This window comes from Gambusia affinis, linkage group LG17, assembly GCF_019740435.1.
Source record: "Gambusia affinis linkage group LG17, SWU_Gaff_1.0, whole genome shotgun sequence".
In the NCBI taxonomy this organism is placed as follows: domain Eukaryota; kingdom Metazoa; phylum Chordata; class Actinopteri; order Cyprinodontiformes; family Poeciliidae; genus Gambusia; species Gambusia affinis.
Genome location: NC_057884.1, coordinates 10,120,597 through 10,146,700, shown reverse-complemented (window position 1 = coordinate 10,146,700; position 26,104 = coordinate 10,120,597). Strand labels below are relative to the sequence as shown.

General features: G+C 37.0%; 2 protein-coding genes across 8 annotated transcripts in view; one reads left to right on the top strand and one right to left on the bottom strand.

The window, feature by feature from the left end:
- Positions 1-3,835: 3,835 nt before the first annotated feature.
- dnajc21 (DnaJ heat shock protein family (Hsp40) member C21) lies at positions 3,836-14,365 on the bottom strand. Of its 2 annotated transcripts, none has more exons than XM_044096469.1 (12): positions 13,937-14,365; positions 12,687-12,780; positions 12,473-12,596; positions 9,816-9,947; positions 8,372-8,676; positions 8,119-8,285; positions 7,127-7,220; positions 6,470-6,637; positions 6,291-6,339; positions 6,047-6,183; positions 4,340-4,421; positions 3,836-4,165 (listed from the first exon to the last, which is right to left on the bottom strand). In XM_044096469.1, the coding sequence occupies exons 1-12, from the start codon at positions 14,037-14,039 to the stop codon at positions 4,004-4,006; spliced, it is 1,617 nt and encodes a 538-aa protein (XP_043952404.1). In that variant the 5' UTR covers positions 14,040-14,365; the 3' UTR covers positions 3,836-4,003. The 2 variants fall into 2 exon arrangements, with proteins under 2 accessions (XP_043952404.1, XP_043952403.1); XM_044096468.1 differs by having other exon boundaries at positions 4,340-4,424; positions 13,937-14,338.
- Positions 14,366-16,387: 2,022 nt separating this feature from the next.
- nedd4l (NEDD4 like E3 ubiquitin protein ligase) overlaps positions 16,388-26,104 on the top strand; it is a 44,757-nt gene continuing 35,040 nt past the window's right edge. For all 6 annotated transcript variants that reach the window (XM_044096466.1, XM_044096465.1, XM_044096464.1 and 3 more), the window contains exons 1-3: positions 16,388-16,740; positions 21,486-21,559; positions 25,967-26,048. In XM_044096466.1, coding sequence (XP_043952401.1) covers positions 16,696-16,740; positions 21,486-21,559; positions 25,967-26,048 — 201 coding nt within the window. In that variant the 5' untranslated portion in view covers positions 16,388-16,695. The remainder of the gene's footprint in view (positions 16,741-21,485; positions 21,560-25,966; positions 26,049-26,104) is intronic.

Here is a 26,104-nt window from a genome sequence, read left to right as displayed (position 1 = left end):
TTTGCCGCATGTCTTCCCCCCCCTCCTGTCAGCCTACTATGAAAAAAGGGACACTAGAGCCCACAAAAAGGACCCCCTGGTGGGGGAAAAAAAATAATAATAATAGTACCTTTTTTAAAGGATACTGGAAACAGGAAGACTATTTATGCTATAAATTAATGAATGGAAAAGGGCTATGATTGTATAAGTTAAACTTCATCATACTTCTTTTCCGACTCACAGTCACCAGATAAGTGGTGTATTTACATGTAATCAAGTATGTAAATTTGATAGTAAGGTATTGTATTTACACTTAGAAACATTAGTCTTTTTTATTCTTATGTTTTGTTGGTGAAATCATCAATCAAATCAAATCAAACCTGAATGTTTTCTGGTAAATACTGACATGCAGATCCTTACTGATTTTTTGTGGTTTTCCTAGCATCTAAATTTAGAGAACAGGGCCATTCAGCCTAAGCATTTAGTTGTTTAGACACAGGTAGGAGCGTTCTGTAGTTGCTTCTCTTCTACAGCTTTGTCTTTAAATGTTTGGTCAGGCAGGTGAGTAAGCAATTCCCTCTGTGAGCATGAACAGGGAAGTTTCCATAGTGAAAGTGGACTGAGAATATCACATCGTCTGATTATTATTCAAATGATAATCCTAACCCACACAATGTAAATGGTTTGCAGCAATATGTAGGTGGCAAAAACTGAATAGTCAAAATGTGCATAATACCCTTAAGCTATTTGTTTTTTTGTTTTTTTGTGTGCAATTTTCTTCATTCAAAGCCAAAGAATAAGGTACAAGAATGAGTCAAACAAATTAAACTTTAGAGGACTCTTATGGTTGGGCATTCTCTTGGTATTTTTTGATACGGAGCAAAACAATACATCAAGTTACAGTAGAACTGAAGCAACATAGCATAATACTATCATCACAATCTACTGTCAATATGATACCCTACTTCTGAAATGTTTTACTTTTTCCACCAGATATAATGAAACCTGGACATTCTAAAAAGTTTCACGTTTATCTTAACAGTTCACAAAAAATTTTCCCAAAGTTCTTTGGGAGCATCAGAGTGTTTTTTGGCAAATGTATGAAGGTGCTAAATCATGAAAACTGACTATAGTTGAGGCAGGTTCTGTTGTGGCCTCTTGGATGATAATCTGTTCTAGAATATCTTTCTCAACACAATGTGTTGCTTTTTAAGATCTTTTAGCCTGCTTCGGACAGTAATCAGTCTTTGGTAAGGCTCATCTAATTAAATAATGCAGTGTGGTTAATCACAATTGATTCATAATTTAGCAATGGTGGGTTGTGGGTTGAGGTCAATCATATTTTCACATAGTGCTAGCTTTCGTTGCTTGTACTTGTGACAGTGCAATGACAATAAAGTTGAATTCTATTCTATTCTATTTATGTGTATTGGTCTTGTATACTATTAAAGGGGCAGTATTATATATTTTTAGGTACATGGTGCCATTTTACAACACAACAATTGTATTGAGGCTCAATGGTCCAAATGTGACTTTTCAGCTGAAAGCAGAGTTAGCATTTCATTTAAAGTCAATGTCCTTGATTCTCTATTGAACTGTTCTTGTATCCGACTATTTTATCCAAAGCTATCCAAAGCTTTTAACCTTAAATTGTATTGATGTACTGTGTAAGATACAAACTAGTTTTTGTGAGCATTGTGTCACCAGAGACACAGAACACCTTTCACAAATGTATTTGAATCAAGATAAAAAGAAGACGAAAGGCAAAGAAACACAGCCCAGAATGATAAAACCATTTACAAGGAATGCTTATTAAAAGAGTGTGAACCCACTTTAAAGGTTTTATTCCTCACATGCGCAACAGAGTATCACTGCCTGGCCCCTGTTGGCTATGTCAAAAACATTTCAAGTTCACAGAAATTGCTTTTTTTCTATTCTTTTTGCTCTTTTGAATGATTTTTTTCAGGAAACGAATTCTTGTAAACCAATGTGGACTCAACCCTGTCCAACTACATGTCCTTTTACTTTAAAGGCCAAAATCAATACACACGTGTAACAATAATTTGAATATTTTTAACTGAAAATTCAAAAGCTATCCCTCCTTGGCAAGTACCTTGGACAGAGGCAATCCTTCAAAGCTAACCTTTTAACTATAAAAGGTAAAGCTAAAATTTTAATTAGTTAAATGGCAAAGTTTAAACTTTATGGAAAGTCATGAGAGCTTCTTCTTGTTAACATAAGCTCTTTGCTGTCCTATATGCTCTGGTTTTTTTGTCACACAAACATTTTATATACTCTAACAAACGCGCCATAACTTTAGTGCTCAGTTCAAAGACAGATCAGTCTCTGAGGAAGCAGTGGGCAGGTTATTTCGGTAGGATTTTAGTAATGCCTATAAATGGGGTGCAACAAGGCTACTGGGTCTATGAACTTGGTCTCAAGATATGTGTAAATTATGTTTTATAAAGGGTAAAGACATTGTTATTTACAGATGTGGATGAAACTTTGTTGTGCATTTGTCTGGAGCTATATCTAATCCGGAGGACTACAAAGCGTTTTACACCACATTCATAAACCCATTCATTCATTCATGGTGGTGAGCTGCACCATAGCCAGAGCTAAACTGGGGCAGACTGACAGAAGCGATGCCGCCATACAATCAGCAACACCAGGGCCTTTGACCACCACCGTTAGTAAGGCGGATGGAGTGTGCCCAAAGACACAACTGAGACGGATGGAGTGGGAGTTTGAACCAACGGCCCAACATTTGCGTTATGAATATCTACCTCTAGGTAATTCTAAGAAACCTTTCAAATAGTACGTAGTAGTTTGTATGTCCTCGCTCATTGTCTTTCTCTGACGAATTCTGAAAGCTTTTGAAACGTGGGTTATGCTAAAGGGGTCAACCTTGGCCATGCAAATGCCGCCATTGATACAATCCTCTCTAAAACTATCCACGGTCTTCTGCCAACTCATTTTTAATTTGATATTTATTCTACTTTTTTGATTAATTGTTGCTTTCCGTGTTTTGTAGCCTTGCCGAGCTTGGTGAGGGCTTCTCTATTGTGATCCTCTTACGTGGAACAAGCAGCTTTTATTTATTTATTGTATTTAGTATCCTGGGGCAGACTAACAGAAGTGATGCTGCCATACATGTGTTTCATGTATATGAAGTTGACGACAATACCTTCCTCCTGGCTCTGGAAGGTTGTTTTTGACCGGGAATGGTGAGTTATTGCGGATGAACGTATTGAAATGAAAAATGGTTCAACAAAGTACTGACTCAAGGATGCTGAATACACATATGGGAGTCAGTTTTCAGATTGGGATGTGCTGTAAGGCTGCAGTCATAACCCAGACACATGAATAAGGGGCTGAACGCATGGGCAGATTACGATCACGGCAGGCAGGGAGCAAGAAAAGATGATGGTCAGGAGGCAAAACAGAGGTCAGGTAAAAATTACAAATGGTCTGTAATTATAAAGGGTTTATCACGTCAGGAGGACCCTAAAGTGCTTCACACTGCATGCATTCATGTACCCATTCACGCACACACTCATTCCTGGAAGCAGAGTCAGTCATTGTTTTATGTAAATCTTTTCAAATATCCCATGTGATTACAAAATCATTTCTTAAGTTTTTTTTCATGCTATTTATAAAATGAGCTTTTATTCTTTTACTGAAGCTGACCAATTAGCACAAGTGAACTCAATCAGCACCTGACAAGAAAAATAGATGTTTTCCTGTTTCAGTTTTTCTAATTCAATTCAGCTTGTGTCTTAATACACCAACCTTTCCTTAATTCAATCCGCACACACATGCACTGACAATGGATCTGCAACCTTGTCGGACAAAGTATGCTTTAAAAATTTTATTTTAAAACTACATCTTGTTTCACTGTCACCTATTGAGCTTATAGACAGAAGGTTAGGGTCCGTATTTGACTTATCTCACACAGATTGCAAAAACATCTCCAAATGAGTTTCTTTGGGGTCAAAGTCTTATCAGTCACAGTGAGAATGTTTTATCTGTTTTTCCGCTTTTCTTTCCTGCTCTTGCCCGTGGAACTGTGAGTAGCGTTTGTAGAAATAGCAATAGCATGGCCGCTGGTCTTCAGATGGTCAAACAACTTGTTTCTTGTGGGGAACTCGTCGTTGCAGGTAACGCAGCGGAGATTTACTTCCTTCTGGAATTGCAAACAGGAAAATCACATTTAAATTGTTGCAACAGCCACAGAGGAACTTCAATTTAGGCCCAGAAAGAAAGATTTAAAAAAAAGGGGCCTCAGAAACATCTCAAGTGAATACGAAGTTACTATAAAAGGCTAAACTATATGAGAACTTTGTCTTTTTGTACGTACCTCAGGAAACTGTTCAGTGTGTGATTTGGTGTTTTTTGCCTTGTCTTTCCCACCTCCCTTTTTTCCTTTCGTTTTTTCAGAGCTGCTGAGAGAACATTTGCGTGAGAGATAAAGATCTAATTGTATACTGCAGGCATGTGTTAGATAATAAGTCGAAGGAAACTACCCACAATATTATGATAAGCAAGCAGACGTTTCTGGGCCTCATTCAGCATCTGATATTCTGCGTCCAGACGTTTTTGCTTTGATAAAATAATGTGTGAATATTACACCTCTGCTTTTTTTTTTCTTTCTAAAATTAAAAAAATGCAACTGTATGATGTACTGACATTGCTCACGTGCGCAAAAGTTTTTTTTTCACAGCATCAGGAAACTCTTAAGACTAAATTTCAACAAATCTCGTTGACAAATTGCAGTTACTCATCTTTTTTTCTTTTTACAAAGAATCTTGTACTGCACTGAAATTTTCACTATCATTCACCAACTGTAGTGTTAGTCAAAGTGAGACACTCAAGAAAACATAGATGGTAAATAATCTGCTGTGAAAAAAATCAGCTGCATTTTGTCAAACTAAGAGGTTTTAGATAAATCTAAAATGATTGGAAATCTAAATCTAAATTTACATTTCCAGCTATTTTCCATTAACCAATGACTTTGTCAGGTGTCCTTAAATAATTGATAAAATATTTTTTTTATATTATACAAAAGAAAAGCCAACTAAAACTGCTTCTTGCATGTACATACATTTTGATAAGTCTAAGAAGATCTCCTTGCCATCACCCTAATCTTTAGCTCTTTCCGCATGTTAATCATCAGAATAAAGTCAGAACAGTCTGGCTGGGCTGCTGCAAGATGTTAATATTGATCTGCTCAGATTAATAAAACCTAAATCTGTTCAGGCTCTTTAAGTTTTAGGGTTTTGCCTTTCTGGATCATGAATGTACTCTTTGCTATTGAATGATAATTAAGGCCAAAACTGAAAAGTTGCGTATGAATAATTTAAAACACACTGTTACAACAGCTCATAGAACCATGTTCAGCATCAGTATTTTTGAGGCTTTGTAGCCAGAGAAACCCTAAAATTAGAATTTTTGCTGAAATTTCAGACTTATGCTGTTTAGAATACCTTTTCCATATTTTTATGTTCATCTGAAATTATTGTTTTGCGGTATGATCTCAAAGTTGTTAAAGCAAATCTTAGTGACCTAACCTGAAGGTCCCTAAAGTTTAAAGCTTATTTTACATGAAACTACATGTAAAAGAGTGTCAAAATTATTGCATAATTTTCATTTACTGTATGTTCAATGTTGTTATTCAGTTTTTATTTTATTCTTCTTGTTGGCTTAAAAACAGGAAATCTGAGAAGCTGATTTACTTCTCTCAAATCTTTAACAAATGACAGGAAATTCTCGTTATCTTAATTTTCTGGGATTACAGTTCTTCTGTCACACATCCTACCTGCTGAGCTGTACAGAGCCTAAAAGATGACATCACAAACTAAATAACATCCTAAAGGAATATAACTGGGCACTGTTGCTCTTTCTCTGTGTCCACACAGAAAGAGAAATGTAGCCCAAAATTACTCTTACTTGACCTTAACAATGGATAGCGGCTCATGAGTAAGGTAGCTATTCTAGAAATTTCAGGTAACAGCTGGATCAGAAAACAGACAGGGATTAAAGAAAAAAAAAAAAAAAGTTAACTGACCTTTTGACTTCTGCAGAGGGAAGGTCCTCCTGCTTTTCAGGTTGTACAGGATTTTCTGACCTTTCAGGGACTTCTTCCTCACAGGTGGTCTGTGTGGGTATCGTCTCCTCCTCCTCTTTACCCTCAGTGGTAGTTTGCTGTGCACAAAGAGAGCATCAGCAGGATGCAGTAAGCCTGATGAGCAACTTTTCTTCTTAACCTTGACACTTAGAATGTACTCAGAAATAGACATAAAGTGTCCCACCTGTACCACTTTCTGCTGTTTCTTTTTCCTCTTTTGCTTTTTTGACAGCCTGAGGATGTGGAGAAAGACTTCAGTGAAATAAATAAAAGTTAATATTTACTGTGAATCACCATGCACAAACAACCATGACCACCTGCTGATTTTATTTGTTCTGTTGACTTGTTTATGTATAGATTTACTTTTGCCTTGGCTGTTCCTCTTCTTCGTCCTCCTCATCCTGCAGGTCATTTTCTTTCTCTCCATCCTCCTTTCCGTCCAAGCAGAACGAATCGTCTTCTTCCTCTAACTGTTGCCGTAGCAACACCACCATCTCTCGGTGCTTTTTGGACTTTTCATGGTTTTTCATGCTGCAGAGCAGAACAAAAAATGAGCGAAATCAATATTTGGGAATGTGACTAAGAAAAGAATATGAATCCAAATTGTAGATAAACAAAAATCTAACAATTTAGTAAATCTGTTTATTGATTTCTGTATTTCATTTCTTTTTAATGAGACCAGTAAGTCCAAGAAGCAGAGATAATGCTGCAATTCAACTACATGCAACATGAACAGCTTCACACCAACAGCAAGAAGCACAAAGATAGAGAGCTGTTTATTCACAGCGCCTTGCACAAGTCCACACATAACATGCTGTTTCACATTTTTCAGAATCATGTGTGACAGATAATTAAGTAGATCAAGATTGCTAAATGGAAGTTTTTTGAAGCTATATGATAATTCAGAAATCTCCAAATTACTATTTATTAACCCTTGAAATGCCGATCCGTGTGATGACTAAAAGTCACTGAAATTAAAACCTGGACAGGAGAGGGTGGCACGTTTGTGTGGAAACTTACGCTTTATCCGATTTGAAAGACTTGTCACAAGCCGGGCAGTACAGGTCATCATAACAGTCGATGGTTGGGTCATCGTCGTTCGTCTGCTCAGCATCTGTTAGGCACAAAACACCATACATGAACCCTTTATTGCATCTTGACCCATTTATACATGACCTTCACATACATGTCACAAATGCAAACAACAAATTATTAAATGCATTTTAAATGCTCTTAATAAGAGCGGAAGATATATCAAGACAGATTTTACTGGAAGCACTGGGTTTATTAGCAACACATTATTTCCTCCAGATTAAATTCCTCCTGCTGATAAAGATATATTGTACAAATATCTGCCTGAAAATCCCCATTGTGATATTACCTATTAGGATTCATTCAAGCCTTTTCGTTTTCCTTAGCAGAGGAAGCAGCCATAAATTGGCTGTTTCATCATTTTTAGTTTTTATTTGAACCATAAAGTACGTTATTATGTTCTCTAGGTAAACACTAATACAGCAAAGGTTTCAACAATTTGAAAATTGTGTTTAGGAGTGAACATAAAGTTCATTTGTAGCTGTCATCATAATGTAATCACAGTCAGGGGGCTTTTCTGTTCATTTATTAGTAGCTGCACTTTCATCCAACCCACTTCCATGTAAACCAACCACTTTGTACACAACCATTTGTGATGTGTAACAAAGTGCTAATATCACTCAGATAATTTATTTTGTACATTGTTTTCATCTACGTTTAATTGTCTTTCCGTTGATCATAGATCTGATTCCTGTTTCTGATCAGTCAGTTGATCTATGAAATATGATAATCTACTGACATGCCATTAATAATCAAGTTCTTTTAAAAGAAATGCTCAGAGACTGATATGTAACGGTTCTATTTGTGTCTAGAAAATAAAGACACTCTCCACTACTCTCATATATTAACCCTGTCTTATAATATATTTTTGACAAGTTTACATATTTGAAAGGCAAAACACAAGTCTATAGTTTCTTTACCTCCATCTCTTTCACTGTTTTTCTGAAATGTGTCCACATCCATCTCCTCTTCCTCACTCTCTGATGTGTCTCCAAACTCCTCTCCGTACTGAGCTTCAATCTGCTGCAGCTCCTTCTCCAGCTCAGACATTGCAGCCCAGCTCGGCTCCTTGTACTCCTCTGCCATCCTAAGATATAAACACACAACACAGTGAAGCAGGGACAGAACAAGAACTGCAGTTGCATTCGTCCCAACACTTTCATCTCAGCCTACTTGGCTTGTTTGAGCTTCTGCTGTCGCCTCAGCTCCGCCGTCTTCTTGATCTTCTCGGCGTTCTGCTCCTCCACCAGCTTCCTGTGGGCCTGGACGCGCCGGTCCCTCTTACGGACGAAGGCCACCAGTTGCCGCACCAGCTCATTGCGCTCCTTTCGAGCCTTTTCCCTAGTCTTCTTGTTCTCCTTCTCCATGGCCCTTTTCTCCCAGCGGTTGGACGCCTGCCTCGTGTCGTATTCCTCCTTCCAAGCAAAGTTTTTGCGAGTGCAGAAGCTCTGCCAGTAGGCGTAAAACACATGAACTACCTGTAATATGGAAAAGGAGGCTGTTAGTAACACAAACTGGCTTCCATCGTTTCAAATTTGAATGTCGGGTGAAATCGATCCAAACTACTTTGTCAATTTTTTTATAGTTTCAGAGCGCAACTGGTTCATAACACATTTCACGTGTTTCCCTGGTCAAAAACATGAGCGTTTTTACGTCTGTGTAACTTGCAAAAACCCAGACTTCATGATAGCTAACGTGTTGTCAAAGTATTCACACCTCTTAGCTTTTTTTTTTACATTTTATTGAATGAGAAACATTTTGAAAAACTGAACTCAGTTTAACAAAATATGCCCGAAATAGCTCATTATGACAAAGTGAAAACATCTTTTCGTGCATTTTTTTTTGTCAATTTACGTCATGTAAGCGTAGTAGCCAAAAGAAATGTTGATGCTATGATACTTAGAATAGAGCTGAAGTGAGTCTGATTCCCACCAATCACCCTGGGGAAGGTCAAGTTGGCATGATTGGTACAGCATATCAAAGCAGAAGCCAATCAAAAGAGACCAGTGAACTGATCAAACTGGCATAACTCAACACAAAAAGAGAAAACATCCTAAAATAGCTAACAGAAACATACCCAAGAAGACATGAGGCACATGAGTGTGAATATTTAAAACAATAACTTAAGCATTTATTAATTAAAAAAAAAAAAAAAAAAAGCTTCTTTGCATTATCATTTTGTTTGAAATGCACAATGATTCAACGTCATCTCTAAATGAGTTATTTAAAAAAACTGGAATGGCCAAGTGAAAGTTTGCGCTTAGATTTGATTGAGCTTTAACAGGCCAGTGATGCTTTAAAAGCCTAAAAACAAGGGTCAACATTTCTCCACATCACTAAATACCCCTCACTGCGGGATTCTCATTCATTTCAAGACATTTTAATGAAACCACTGCAATGCTGATAACAGTCATTAGTCTAAACATAATAATCATGACATTCATATACTTCCAGCTCTAATTACATCACAGTGAATCTGCACTGTAAAAGGCCAGACAATGTGAGTTTTAAAAGCTGTGAAATTGGGCAAGTGCTGAATTACGCAGCCTAAATCTGCTGAGAGCCCTTAAGGGCTGAACCTTGTGGAAAACCTGGGGGACTGACGTTTGGAGCTTACTGTATCATAATCGCTCTGAGAATCTCCAAAGAGAGGAAACCCTTCTTCCTCTTCCTCGTCGTCCATCCTGCTGTGCTCCATCTCCTCCTTAACAATGGACTCAAAAAGATTCCTGTAAACCGTGTAAAAGCCCTGGGGAGAGAAAAACACCAAAGGAACAGTGAATTAGAAAATCAGGGTTCTGAGAGGCACCAGGAATTTCCTTTCCCACAGTTTAATGGCAATGCCAGCCTAAACATGGGATGATGCTGATGAAACTGGGCGAGCACACAGGGGGATTAACATATGTTGCTTCTGTCACGGAAACCTCTGTTGCAGATGCAAATCCACTTTTCCAGTTGCTAAAATAGCATCATTGTCACAGCAGGTCAGTGTTGTAAGAAGTGGAGCATTAAAGAAGCCAATGTTACACAAAAACTCAAAAGTTTTATCAATACTCTATCTTTGCCTTCTTTTAGGTGGCATTTAGAAAAATCTTCAAAATAAAACATTAATGTATCCAATATAATGTAGTCAGACATGCAACACTGACCGTTTATTCTTGAAAACTTAACTACCCTGATCACTCAATCTCCCCAGGACTGTTAGCTGCCTGAATTTCCACTGCAGGACCTCTGTATGGAAATGACAAAGTCTTTCCTCCTATTACGTTTGCAGGACGTGATACAGAGCATGTGAGGAGAAAGAACAATTTTTTTTATATATAACAAGTTAGGATTTTCAGTAAGAAATCCATATTTGTTTTCGTTTCCCTTAACGACTTCAGTTTAGTCATTTACTCTGAACTCGATGCAAAGGTGAACGTACCAGTTTTTAAAGGTACTTTCAAATATGCCAATTTTCACCCTAGAAAAGACATAAGGAGACGCCGTGCCTGGAATAACCACCTAATCTTCTAGAGCAGTAACTTTTTACAACATTGCTCACAGTTTGAAACAAAATTAAATTCTCCTTGAGCTAGGAAACAACGTGTATCAAAAACAATAATTTACTCAATTCATCTCAAGGCCCTGAATCCAAAACATACGCTTAGTTTCTTTAAATTTTTTAATCTCTTCACAATACACATTCAACTACGCAAGACCCGGAAAATAATTTTATTGCGTGGAATAAATAACGGAAACTCAACCAAGGACTAGTTAGAGACTTTTCAGAGTTGAAAGTTTAGGAGTTATCATATTTCAACAGAAAAAATATTAATAATCCAACTTCAAGCACAAACAGAGTGCACAAATAATGCACTCACAACCAATCAGAAAAGCAGTGCACATTCACTCTACAAAGCTACGCAGGATAATCTCAAAAATATTATTTCACCACTATAGGTATTATGTGGGATAAATTTCTATATATCAATTTTTATTGTGGTAGATGCAATGGAAACTGAGATAGAACCACAGAAAAGTACCTGCAAAAGGTTTGTGAAATGGAGATGTGAATCTGGGTCTTTACAGTTGAGGCAAATTAAAATTAGTCTTCATATAAAAGTAAATCTCATCTTAAATCAAAACCGTGTGCTCAAACCAGTTCTGTAAATTACAAACCATTTTCAAAAATCATTAAGAAAAACCAAAGTAAATCAGACTGTAACAAAAACGTTTGTATCTTTTCCTCTGGATTTCTTTATGAAAACTGCTGGTGAAAATATTAGCTGGATTTTTCGTTATGTGTCTCTGTTTTTAACCACTGATGGACAGCCATCCTGTCCAGGCTGACAACTGAGATTATTAGTCCACAACCAAACAAGCAGATGGGATTAATGGAAGAAGGTGCTCTCTGCTGGTCAATATATAGAATGCATTGGCATGTTTATAGAAGGAAACCAATTTATAGAAGGAAATGCAATATCTTGAACATTGTGTTCATAAAGTAAAAGGAATGATTGTAGTCTTTCTGTCCTATCTAAAACCCACACAAACTTTAAATTCTGTGACGTTTTTTTTCTGCAACGTTTTTGCCAACTTTAAAAAGAGAGGATAAAAAGAAGTCCCTTTGACAAATAAAACAGAAGGGCAAAAACAAATGTAGGTGTTTCAAGGCTGAGATCTTGTTTGGATTGATGGAATAAAATGTTTAAAGAATCTCTGACTCTCCATTTACCAGAATCTGTTGACTAATTATAGTTTGAGTGTTTTGTGAACAAAAAGCAATGGAACATACCAAGAATCTAGTATTCAGAGGGAAAAATGTCTGCTCTGAATGATATAAATGCAGTCAATAACATTTGCTAATAATCGGATAACTGTCTCCATTCACATTTTTGTGCACCTCATTCATCAATGATAAATAGATTTTTGTGTTGTGTAATTTCGGTTCGCCTGCCACCTCTATTAGTTCAGTCTCTTGTGACAACAAATTATTATTACTATCACTGTAGTGGGTTAAGTCACACAAAAATCAGTTGAGTTAACTTATTGACTTGTCCATTATTCTTGGCAATGAATGATGAAGGACATTTAAACATTGTTAGCAAAGAGTTCTTATTTAACTGTATACACACAATCATTCATTATTCTTCTGAGAGAAGAATAATGAAATTGTTCAATATTCTATACAAAGAATAATGAAGAACATTTAAACATTGTAAGCAAAAAGTTCCTACCTAACTTCATACACATAATCATTTTCCCTGCAGCCACAGATGCAAAAGTTCAAACCTTCTCATCATCTCCGTATCCTGAGTAGCATGTGACTGTGAAATACTGCAGGAGGTCAATGCTGTCGTCTTCATATTCGCCACTTAGGCCTCCTTTCAGCAGAGCTTCTCTGTGATTGTCATACCTGGTCCACGGGAGGAGAAAAGGTCGTCAGTAAGGGTCAAAGAGCTGCTGCGGCTAACGTTCGTATAACCAGGAGGAAGGCTGAATTCACCAGGCTCGCTCCTGCGGATCGCAGAGGACATCATAAGCTGCTTGAATGAGCTTGAACTGCTCTGCGGCCTCCTCGGCGCTCTCCAAGTTTTTATCTGCAAATTTCAGAGGAAACACACACAAAGGGATATTTAGATGAAGTATTTCAATCCATGCTGCTTTCCATATGTGAAAAACTAATTGCTCTCTGAACACAGGATCTACTTTTGCTTCTTTTGGCAGAGAAAACAGCCATCAAGCATTTGTGGTTAAAATTTTCTTACATCGTTTAATATTTAGGCCCACTTTGTGTGGATATTTCTTTTAATTCAGCCATACTGGAGGGTTTTCAAGCTTTATTGGCCAGCTTAAGGTCATGCCTCATTTCAATCCAATTTTTGGTTTCCTTCTGAATGAGTTATAGATGCACTGAACGTTATTTTTATAGGTCGACCGATTCAAGGTCTTCCAGTTTCTTCATTTATAGATGTCTCTTAATTAGGTTCACAGAAGGTCCAAAGTCATAGAAATTATTTTGTAAGCTTTTTCAACACTCTCTGAGAGATTTCTTATCTCACTAAATTCTGTATCAGGTGACAAAGTCCTTCAAAATGACTGCAGATATAGTAGAGCATGAATGAGGCACACTTTATATATGCATATGAATCAGAAAGAGTTATTACAATAACCAATGGGATTTAATATATTTTCCTGCTCTTTACTATACAGATAAAATAAGGCTTCTTGGTCAGGGATACGACATTTCAGTGTTAAATAAGTCATATAATCTTTCTCTCTGCATTGTTGCATTTCGTCAGGAGAAATATTAACCTGAAACGAAAGTTGATTTAACTTCAGATGGTGGGAGGGGGGTCTTTTTTATTCATATTCAGTGGGTTTCAATTGTATGTAGTGAGTGATATTTGGTTTGAAAATACAGGGATATACAGTTGAAACTACACATTTTCTTTATTTCATAAAAACCATGTCTAGTGGTGTCCTTTGGAGATTGAACAACTAATATCACATTGTGGTCAGAGCAGATGCCCTACATGTTTTAGGTGTGTTTCTAATCCATCAAAGGACTTTAAAACTGCTGAATTACGTCCTCAGCATATCGTTAAGTTCTACAAGATCTAATGAACAATGTATTGATTTACAGATGTTGAAACAAGGAAGCATTTATACAAGACACCGGTCCTTCAGGATTGGAGTGGGCCACATCAGACATAAATTCACTAACATCTGGACGATGAAATGCATGCAGCTCACCTGGGTGCCATTTTAAGGCTAATTTCCGATAAGCTTTCTTCAGATCATCATCTCCCGCGTCTCTTTTTACTCCCAATACTTCATAGTGACACCTCATCTTCATGGAAACCGGCACACTTAGGGATAAGATACAAATACTCACGTTTCCCTACACGCGGCTAATATTAGCATTTGGTTTACTGCTCCTCTTTTAAAACATCATTACTTCATCTTATCCAAGAACGGCAGTTCTCTTATATATGAGGATATTACATATTAAAATATAAAAACCGGTCCTTTTCATCAACATGCAGTATTTGAATAAGCTTAATTTGTGAATAATTTTGCGTTGCTGGTTAACCGCCGGTAGAACGCTCTTCTTCGTCCTCTTCTTCTTTGCGAGGTAAGGCAGAGTCGACGCATTGATGTTGTGTTGCCGCCACCTGCTGTTTGTTATTGTCAAAGTCAGCAATATTATTTCACTCATTTCATCCAACGCGTCTCATTGACGTGTTTCTTATCATTTATGGAAACTGAGATAATCTCTTCTGTTAGAAGAGATGAGAATGACATAAAAACCAATATCAAATTTTAAAAACCTAACCAGACAAAATAATAAAAAAAATACTTCAAGACCAAATAGCTAAACTTCTAAACACCTTGAATTACTTTCTTCTTTAGCTAAGACGACAGATATTCTTGCGGTGCTCATTACAGAAAACTCCTTGCAAAGTTTTTCTTCTCACTAATTTTCTGTCAGTTCCAGTACGCTTTCTGTCTGTCAGCTAAGAACAAAATTACTCATAAACCTGGGAAAAAATATTTTTATTCAATCAAGAAGTTTTTTTTCAGATGAGCAAAAAGACGGATATATACCAAAACCTCATAAAACAACTCATCAATTATATCTGCAGCTCAACTGGATTCCTAATAATATTCTCTCTGTCAGGCCCCGGTTTTATATTTGCAATTAGCAATTGCTTTTTGATATATTGCAGAATTTACATTAGGGCATACTATACTGCTTGTGAAACCTTTTAGCTTTTAGATATGGCAATAATCAAGTTTGTCTGTGATAAATTAAACTGAACCAAAATGGTTAATCACAATTAGGTCATTATAATAATGGATCAGTTCTATTTTCACATAGGACCAAGTTGGCAAGGATGACTATTTTTCTCCTAATAAATAATAACATCATTTCAAATCTACTTTTACTACTCACATTGATTTTCTTCGTCCCACATTAAATATTGCTTGAAGACTTGAAATATTTGAGGATGACAATATAGTAAAATAACTAATAAATCTATTAGGATGTAAATATTGTTTACACCCGAATAGCACACTACATCCACCAAGAAGAAACTTCTTATCATCACATCAACCTTTACCTCTGTTTATTCAGATGCAACATTGCAAAGTTGTACTATGATGTTCTTTTAAAGAGAAAAACTTTTCCCCCAGCAGCTGTTTGAAAGAAGTCCTACTGTTGAGCATTTTCTAATTCTTACAACAAACATTAATATATAATATCCTAACTGAAGTTGTAGAGTCTTGGGTTTATTTTTTAGCCTTCTTTGATCATTGCATGGTCTAATTTCAGAAGTCGCAAATGCATTTTTGCTTGTTAATATTCTGTTCCACTGTTTGAAAATGAACTTCAATGTTTTTGAAAAGGCATCATAATCTACTTTCCAGAATGACAGCTGCAACTACTTTTCTGAGGCTTTGCTATTGAATGCTTTCCTTGGCATTATGTCTGTGTGCTGTAGGCCAGAACTGACCAGAATTTTTTTCTATTAGTTAATGAATAGTGCAAGGAGTGTTGCATGCGTGTTCAACACCTTTGTTGTTTGTTTTCATTTTCTTCAAAAAGAAAATAATGAGTACCAGAAGCAAAGAAAAAAAATGCACATTGTACAAATGAAGTCACTTCTCTGCAGACTTTTAACTTGTGAACAAACTAAAAACCCAACTCACAAATATCGTAATAGTGTTTCTTACCGCATACCACCTTCAATTCAGGTTTTACTTGTTCGTGTTAATCATGTACCATCCGATAATATTTGACTTGCGCCCAGAAGTTATGGAGGTAAAGTAGTTACATCGTGGCAATGCTTGGTAGCTGCTTTATTTAGTAGATTTAGTGAGTCTAGTGAGTTTCAGTAAAATTTAACTTTATTAACCCTACAACATTGTGTGCATGATTTCTGAACCCCCAGTCTGTGATTTGCTTTCCAATTTAGCATCACAATGCTAAATTAATATACTTACTTATTTACAATTACAAAATTTTGGCTGTAGCTATATCATGTTTTTAGGAAATGGATCGAAACGGCTTCAAAAAGCAGGCTACGCCCTTTTTATTTGATTGGATGGGCAGGGAGTCACTGGGGGATTCTTATTGGTTGATTATTAAAGCACTCAGCTTAGCGCGAGCAGTGATTGGCTGAACTGCCAAAAGGAAGTCAAGTGTCACAACATTTAGGCTTTTATGCTTTGAGTTCAGAAAAACGATCGGAATCAATTTAAAACACATAAGATCATCATATAAATGTTCATATTTCTACATTGTGTCTTAGATGAACCACCCTGGCGCGGATTAGGTTATCCGGCCGTGAATCCACCCCCGATCCGTGCCGAGGATTAGATATCGCCGCAGACTTTACCACCACCGCACGACAGAGAGAGGAAAGTGGGACTTTATTGTTAAAGGCTAGCCAGCTAGCTTTTCAAAGCGACTTGTTTGTGTGGGTATACCGCGGACAGCAGGCTATATGGCAACGAATTACGAGCCTATATATGGACTTTCAGAGGACGAGGTAAGCTTGAATTGTAATTAAGGTGTTATTGAAATGCAGAATGGAGTCGTTGGATATTATGAGGGTCTGGGAGCAGAGATGGCTAACGATTAGCCGTGAGTAGAGCTAACAAGCCCTTACCCACGGCAACATTCTGCTGTTGTGTTCAGGTAGATGTCAATTCCTGCCACGGGTCTCTCTGTGGTTTTGTCCACTTGCATTTATTTTATAATAAGGTACAAACTAAAAGCCAACAAACCACTTTGATCTAAAGTTTTGAAATCAGAGTCTCCACTTTGCATCCCGAATGTAGCTGTTTCTGGGAAATCAATTTATCTTTCTTTTTTATCTTTAGCTTGAAGGGTTAAACCTACAATGAGACCTAAACACACCCTGCAAGGTAGTAATCACAGTTGTTTGATGGTGAACTGACCGCTGAGAGAGTGAAATAGAGGCATGTACGGTCATATGAGGTCACTCTGACTGTGGACACCTCGTTGGCTTTAACCTAAAACCTACATAAACACACAGTGGTAATTATAGATGGAGTGCACATGCGATTATACATAGCTTCATCACAGTCACGAGTCTAGCAGAAGAGCATCCCTACTTCATGTACCTTTTTGACATTTTCAATGCAGTCACAAGAAGTATGGAGTACGAAGATTTTTTTTGGCATTATTCTTAATTGTGACAGAATTACTGATGATTAGTCAAAGTTGTCACGTTTTTTAATTGTTGGTGCATTTGGATGACACTTCAGGTGCATATTGCGTCTGCATGTGTCAAATACAAATGGGTGATATTGATTTAAAATTTTATCACAGTATTTTATGGCAGTTGTTGCTATGGTGACTGAAGTAGCAGTAAAAAAGTATTTCAAAATTGATTGCAGTTATTGTTCCTGGCTATGTTTATCAGTGCCTGTATTGAGAGCACTGGTCTAAATGAATGTTTGAATGTATTGCTCAACAGTGCACCCAGCCCATTGTCTCATCATTTCAGTCAATCAATCAATCAATCAATCAATCAATCAATCAAATTTTATTTGTATAGCACATTTCAGCAGCAAGGCATTTCAAAGTGCTTTACATCATATCAGACACAGAAACACAATGCAACATAGAATCAACAATCAAAACACATCAAGTCAAATTCCGTCATTAAATTTGTAATTGATTACGTTTCAAATACAACTCTAAACAAGTGGGTTTTTAGTTGAGATTTAAAGGAAGTCAGTGTTTCAGCTGTTTTACAGTTTTCTGGAAGTTTGATCCAGATTTGTGGTGCATAGATCCTGAATGCTGCTTCTCCTCGTTTGGTTCTTGTTCTGGGGATGCAGAGCAGACCAGAACCAGAAGACCTGAGAGATCTGGAAGGTTGATACAACAACAGCAAATCTTTAAAGTATTGTGGTGGTAAGCCGGTCAGTGATTTGCAGATTGTAAACAGTATTTTAAAGTCTATTCTTTAAGCTACAGGGAGCCAGTGTAGGGACTTTAAAATTGGTGTTATGTGCTCTATCTTCCTGGTTTTAGTGAGAACGCGAGCAGCAGCATTCTGGATCAGCTGCAGCTGTTTGATTGATTTGTTGGACAGACCTGTGAAGATGTTGTTGCAATAATCAATGCGACTGAAGATAAACGCATGGATGAGTTTCTCTAGACCTGGCTGAGACATTAGTCCTTTAATCCTGGAAATGTTCTTCAGGTGATAGAAGGCCGACTTTGGAACTGTCTTTATGTGGCTGTGGATGTTCAGGTCAGAGTCCATCACTACTCCCAGGTTTCGGGCCTGATCGCTGGTTTTTAGTTGTAATAACTGAAGCTGTGCATTGACTCTATATCTATAACTCTAGATCTATAACTCTAGATCGTTCCTCTTTAGGTCCAAAAATAATAACTTCAGTTTTGTTTCTGTTCAGCTGGAGGAAGTTTTGGCACATCCACACATTTATCTGTTCTAAGCATCTGTTCAGTGATTGGATGGGTTCTGAGTCTCCTGGTGACATTGTAATGTAGAGCTGTGTGTCATCTGCATAGTTATGGTAGCTGATATTATTTCCTGTTATAACCTGAGCTAGTGGGAGCATATAAATATTGAATAAGAGGGATCCTAGGATTGAACCTTGGGGTACCCCACATGTGACCTATGACCTCTTTGACGAGAAGTTTCCAATTGAAACAAAGAAATCCCTGTTCTTTATGTAAGATTCAAACTAGTTAAGCACTGGACCGGAGAGTCCGACCCAACTCTCCAGTCGATTCAGTAATATGTCATGGTCAACAGTGTCAAAAGCTGTACTGAGGTCCAACAGAACCAGCACTGTGGTTCTCCCACAGTCCGTATTTATATGGATGTCATTGAACACTTTTACGAGGGCAGTTTCTGTGCTGTGGCGAGCACATAAGCTGCCCATTTGATTAAACCTGTTCAGTAACAGGACAGATAAAAATTATTTCTTCTTTTTTTTGCTGGGTCATTTCAGGTAACAGAGACTGATCAATGTTCTTGACCAGAGCAATATTTGGTTGCCTGTTATGTTACTTGCAACTGCCATGCTCTCTAGTTCTGCATGCAACACATTTGGCCTGCTGGAAAGACTCTTCACGTCCCTCGATGCACATACTGGGGGTATATTTTTAGCAGCTGAGATGCTAAATGCTGCAAAGAGGTGTGGAGACTTTGTGATGCACAGAAAAGAAAACGGTGAAGACATGGTTTAATCATAGTCAATATTATTCCTGGAATATTCAGCTGTGCTATTGTAATTCCTAGAAACTGTGCAGGCGTACTCTTGACCTAAATTAATTGCCTCATCATTCCTGGTCTGACATCTAATCCTATAAGGCAGGGTTGCCCAAGTTCAATTCTTGAGAGCTGGATGCTTCTCTGCTCCAGCACGCCTTAATCAAATGAACAGGCCATTACCATGCCTCTGTAGAGCTGAATGACTGTGGTTAGCGAATTCTGCTATTTGATTCAGGGATTTTAGAGCAAGGATGCATCTAATTGTTGCAGGATGGTAGCTGTCGATTACTGGTCCTGGGTACCCTTGATACAATGGATACTTCTGAGATAATTGTATTTTAAAATGGATATTAGTGCAACAAATGGTTGCATTAGATGTAATAAATAGTAGTGAATAGCAACAGATGGGGATGAACATCAGAGGATAGTTGTAGATGCTCAAACTCTTGCACGTTCTCTGACATTTGGTTATCAGGACGTTAAACTAGACAGACATTATAACAATTGTTTTTCAGATTTGAAAACTGAAACTAACTAGACACATGATATTCCATGATGATGCCACAAACTCCCAAATGTCTAATTTCAAATATCATCAGTGCAATATTAGTTAAAAAATTATATGACAAGAGGGTAAGAATTCAATATTTGTTATATTCCTAGTAATTATAAATTCACATTTTGCATAAAATAGTCAGTGTATTGGTTGGACCCTCGGCATTGCATATGCTCTAAACTGGACAGGTGATAGTGGCCAAAATTGCAAAGAGTACAGAAAGATGGAAGCATCATATTGACAGATTTGTGAAAAAGTAGTGTGGAAAGCCTGGTTTCACTGAAACTAATATTGTTATGGCAACATTCAAAAATAACACAGCAGTTGCAGAATTTTCCTATATTGTGCAACAGGAATCCATTTAGATAAGTATCTCTACAACTTCATACAAATACCACCTCTCTATATGTTAAGTTTTCCAAATACCACAACATTGTCAAAGGAAATTTTGACAGTATGACAGCAGGAGATTTTTTTTGTGTTTTACCATAAAAAATAAATCGGAATAAATCTATTTTATTTTGTTAGATGTTTGAACCAAACATATCAAGATTCCATGTTGAGGAAAAATAAACAGGAAGGTGCTGTCATATCGACATTTTAAACAAGAATAGACAGAAACTTCTGTCTTATCAATGCCAGTCTCAAAATTCAAAATGGCTGCCACAAATTTAAAACAGTTCTTTTAATTGTTTTTAAGTCTATTAATTAGTACCTGTTTGAAGGAAAATTCAAAGTGCTTGATGTACTCGGCTTTGTGGGTGTTTGACACACTTTATGTCACCTCAATCAAACATCACTAAATTAATCCAAGTGGTGGGGTGCATTTTAAATAAAATCAATGTTGGAGTTATGCCAAAGAGCTCGAGTGTGCGGCAGGTTTTGGGTGTGGCGGTGCACGAATTTAATGCTGATTGTTAAAAACACAAGCAAGCAAAACTGTACACGCTGAGTCAAATCTGTTAAGAAATGTTTTAGTCTCATTGGCTAAATACTCATCATATATATTAGATTAATTTTTTCTTAAACTGAGCTGATGAAGAACGCTTGTGTCTTTGGTAGTGATGCATTCAGGGTCTATAATTCAGTGCATTAATTGTAGCGCAAAAATAAACACTTTAAATTTCAAAACAACAGGTCCATAGAAAAACACCTGGAACAGTCTGGACTCCCACCAACCTCTCTTCATTAGAACTTCATTAGAACAGATGGTTTAGCAAAACCTCCACTGTTGGTTTAATTACAAAAAACCTCTCTTGGAAAGAGTTGAATGCAAATACTCATAGAATGATCATTATTTTTTTGCTTCTGTTGTTGAACTCATTCTCTGTTGTTAAGTTTGACCTGGAGCCAAGTCAGTGCATCTGGCAGATTGAAATCTGACATGGGTTTACAAAGTTATGGGATAATTTCCTCTGAAAATCAAATAAAGGTCCTCTGTCGTCTTCTTGTTTTGCAGCATGACACGCGAGTGCTACGAGTTAAAGTTATTGCAGGAATTGATCTGGCGAAGAAAGACATCATCGGTGCCAGGTAACTGTCTGAGAGTTTTCATCATTGTGTTTTCAATGTGAATCATTTCAATCAAGTGCAAAGATTATTGAGAACTGTCTGTTGCACCAAGTTCAACTAGTCTGAGTCTGTCTATTTAAAATTCAGCCCTTTAAACTGTTTAGATGAAATAAATATTAGCATCATTACTGTCATAATGTGTGGGATGTATCATAATAAAAGTCAGGTATAAAACCAGTCTCAAGGCTTTAGCTATTGTGTTCAGCATCCTGCTCTTTGACTTCTAGGATCTTCCTATTGTTTGTCCTTTCAACCTTGGACAGCACTTTGTAGCAATGCAAAATGTAGTTCATAACAAAGACCTTGAACTTTCAAGTGTTAACCAATGATTACCTACCTCTCCCATCCTAGACGTAATCCACTGTAGTTGCACGTTTTCTAGATAGAAGACTTTGACTAATAATTAAACGTGCCATGTACCTTCTTACAGGTGAATACGTGCAGATGTTAACCTTTCTTTGAGAATGTTTTGTTCATCACTGTCCTCCGTCTGTGAACTGTGAAGTCCAATGTAACATTACACAATACACCTTCTGCACATTTGTGCTATGTACTTTGAAAGTTCTTATAAAATTTGTACTTTTTCACATTTTGTTATAGAACAACTACAAAAAAACAGTGTATTTCTAATTTTTTTTTAAACACAAAGGAGTAGGTTGCAAATGGTGGCTTGTGTTTAATTTCAGCCATATTTACTCATAAAGAAATGGAGTCCACCTGTGCATGTATAAATACAGCTGCTCACTGAAGGCCTCATAGGTTTCTTGGAGAATATTAGTGTACAAATAACTCCATGAAAACTCCGGAGCAGACCAAACAGTTGAAGGATAATGTTGTGGAGAAGCTTAAAAAAGGTTTCTGTTTCAAGCTGGTCCAGACATCCAGCTTGAAACTGGATGATTGCTTGATAGCAATCCACCTCTGAGCCATTTATGCTTCACAAGTGGAGACGACGATATCCCTCACAGCTGCGAGTTCTCAGAAATTAAACCGGCTCTTTTGGGCAACAAGAGGTGGAATGGAAGTTTCATATCAGTACCACACATAAAATGTGTATTCCAAAACTGTTCTTATCAAAACAAGACTTGCAGATGAGTTCAGTGCAGCGATCCTACTGTTGGCCAACCAAATGCTTTAAAAAAGCTGTGTTATGAATTTTCCAGGCACACTAAGCCATTTTATAACACAATCAAGTCACTATCCTTCAGTTGTAATTAAAAAATACTGAACATATCAAACAACTTTAAAAAAAAATTGGACTTTGCAATTTGATGCCTTGAAATTGGGCCTCTGCGCCTTTATCACATTATTGCAACTATGTAGAGTTTGCTGCTAGCAGTAAAACTATTTATGTTGTAAATTGAATGTTGATTATAAATTTGGTCTGTCTGATGCAGGAAAAGTTCTAGTATAAACTTCTACTGCAAATAATTCTAAAGAAACCTTAGGGATTCTGTTGCTATGGATTTTTTTTTTTTGTTAATTCCTCCTGCAAAGGACACTTACAAATGTCTGGTCTGTGAAAGCCGTAAATGTTTGGCATGTGGTTTTAAAATTACTTGAATGTTAGTTGCCTCTTTAAATGTTTTTCACATTTTAATAGGTGAGCAGCTTAATGTTTGAACTTGCAAACGGATCAAAACACAGCTTAAGCTATTCAAATCCAGGATTTGTCATATGAGCAGTCCCTGCAGTGATATGGCTGCTTTTTTTTTATATACTCTCTCGAAACTGCGTTGAATACAACAGATTTTTTGAAGGCAGGCCTAACAATCCAGCCCTCTGTGCCTGAATGGGTCTGTAGATGAAGGAGCGACCAGACAAATGTAGCAGCCCTGCAGTGATCGAAGGATTCTCAGAGGAGGCCCCACTGAGTGTTGGCAATGTTTTTCTTAAATTAAAACTCTGAACACGAACATTGCCAATATAGAATAAGACATTAATTGATTTTTTTCTTTTTCTTTTAGTATTTACATGCTGATAGATTTACTGTGCAGGTCTCATTCAGAATTAATCCTGCACCTCTCCAGGGGATTACAGTAAAGTTTTTTTTATCTGACCAGAATACGCCTCAGGGTGTTCAGCATGGTACAAGCTCTTCCATGCTGGCAGCACAGCTCAGGGCTGGCTGTGGCCAAAGCTGAACTGTACTGAAGAAACACTGAATGAGGTCTGATGTGTGGTGTGCTCACACAGACGGTGCTGACTTGGCAGTCTGTCACCTTTGGAGAGACTCAAATTGTGCCAGCTTGTTCTTCCTTTTGCTCCAAATGTCTCTCCGAAGCTGCTGTATTGCTTCTTTTGTATGCAAAACTCTTTGTCTGTTGTTTTGCTTTTGGTATATTTTAGAGGTGCTGATAAATCTTCCATAAATTTTATTTGAGCCAGGTTTTGAATCCAACTGCTCTTATTTTGTTGAATTGAAGTTTCCTAATTCTCTACCTCTGCAGGGATTTTTTATTTTTTTTTTCGCTATTAGAGGAAGGCAGAGAAATGCCTCCCAAAAGAGCTGAGATACTGTAGGCTTACTGCTAATGTTTAGTCTCTGTACACGACAGAACCACATAAACATGCAATTAGAAACTGTGGGGATCCTGAAGATGCCAATTAGCAATCAAGCAGCCGCACATTTGCTTATAAGGATACAGTTTCAGCTCATTTTCTTCCATGTCTGTGCTCCTCATTTCCCTTGTTTTTTATCCTGTGGATTTAAAGCAGCATTTTAGCTGGCAGGAAGGACACACTTGGATTGGAATTTGATTTCTTTCCAGTTGGGATGGCAGGTATCCTAATAAAAGCCTATCATGGCAAATCAGATTTAAAGCATATTCTCGAGGGTCTGAATTGTGTCCAAATCAAGTTTTGCTGAGCGATTGTTACTGGAAGCTGTGATTTAGGATCTGAGGAGCAGGCAGCTGGCTTCATTTTGACTGAAAATATTCATCAAATTGTTCACCCAGGTCAACTCGGTATGCTGATGATCATAGTTCTGCAACTAAAAAAATTTGAAGTAGTTAGGTTTTAGTGTAAAGGGTGTAAAATGAGACCACAGTAACAGGCTGTTGGTGTGTTAACCAAATGTTCTCTCTCTACAAATGTTATCCTCCCACACCACAAAAATATCATGTGGAGGATGTTTGTGCGTAAATTAGCTCTGCGTCATACTAAGTCATGAAACCACTCTTACTTGAAGTACAAAGTGTTAATATTAGGTTTCTGACATATTGGTGATATAATAGATTTTTAAATGACCAAAACTTCAAATTTCACAGTTTACATCAAATCAAATTATTAGGAATGTGTTATCTTTAAAAAAAAAAAAAAAAGAAGTTTTTTTCTAATATTAAGGGAACATCGTTAACCTTGGGTCGTGTTTTACATTTATATTTTAAAACATGAATATAAATGTATAAAAGCTAAAGTTACTGGGGGATAAACAAAACATTGATCGTGATAAACCGCCTCCTAATCTAGACAACCACAGTTATTAGAGAATGACATGAAAATATTGTGAGGGAGTTCCTGAATATTTTTGTTCCACTTTTGCCTTATAAATATTTAAGCTTGTTCAGTCATGTTTATTTTATTTTTTTTATTTCTGCATAGAGAACAATCAGTTTTATCTTTTTCACCACATTCTGTTCACAGTTTGCAGCCTATTTAATTTGTTTCGAACTAATTAGTAGAAATAGACCCCATGTGCATCTCAGTGACATCTTTTTACAGCTCACTTTTCCCTCACTCATACTCAAATGTGAGCATACTTAGATCTGGATAAGTAAATGAAAAAAAAAAAAAAAAAAAAATATATATATATATATAAGAGTGTGTTTATGTGTTTAAAGCAACTCTAAGGGAAAAAAAAATCAATAAGTTTGTCCAAATAAAAAAATGGGCAAGTACAAAAATGGATTTTTTTTGCCCTTTTCTGCTACCTGATAACTTTACTCTGTGGTCCTGTGAATGCTCCAGCTCTGCCTCTTTAAGCAGATCTCACCTGAGCCTTCTGCCCTGTCAGCGCTTCCAAAGTCATATTACTCTCTTCGTACGATTTGCATTTTCACCTCAAAATATTTTGCTGTTGCTATTTTTAAAACCCCCGTCAATAAGACGTTTGAGCCTTATCTCACAGTTTCCAAAGCTAAGCAGTTTTCATATGCAGGCCAACTTTAGTTCAGTCTGTGTGTGATCCTCAACTACCTGTTTGATGTGTCTACAGCAAATGATGAAGGACTAGACAGTTTAATACTAGCGATCTTCAAGCTAACTTGCGGAAGTGAAAAGTTCAAGATGTCTTTCGATTGTAATTATTTCCAATATATATATAACTGCTAAAATTGGGATTTGTGTGTTTTGTTTTTTTTGCAGTGATCCTTATGTCAAGCTTTCTCTCTATGTTGCTGATGAAAATAAAGAGCTTGGTTTAGTCCAGACAAAAACTATTAAAAAGGTAAGTTTAAAAGAGACAAATTGACATCCTGTTGCACTCTCCTTCCTCTTGTCTCC

Coding starts and splice junctions, on each gene's coding strand:
- dnajc21 (XM_044096468.1), bottom strand. CDS start 14,039: ATGAAGATGAGGTGTCACTATGAAGTATTGGGAGTAAAAAGAGACGCG. Junction 7,221..8,118: donor AAACAGTGAAAGAGATGGAG/GTAAAGAAACTA, acceptor TGTGCCTAACAG/ATGCTGAGCAGACGAACGAC. Junction 4,425..6,046: donor CCCTCTGCAGAAGTCAAAAG/GTCAGTTAACTT, acceptor ATGTTCTCTCAG/CAGCTCTGAAAAAACGAAAG.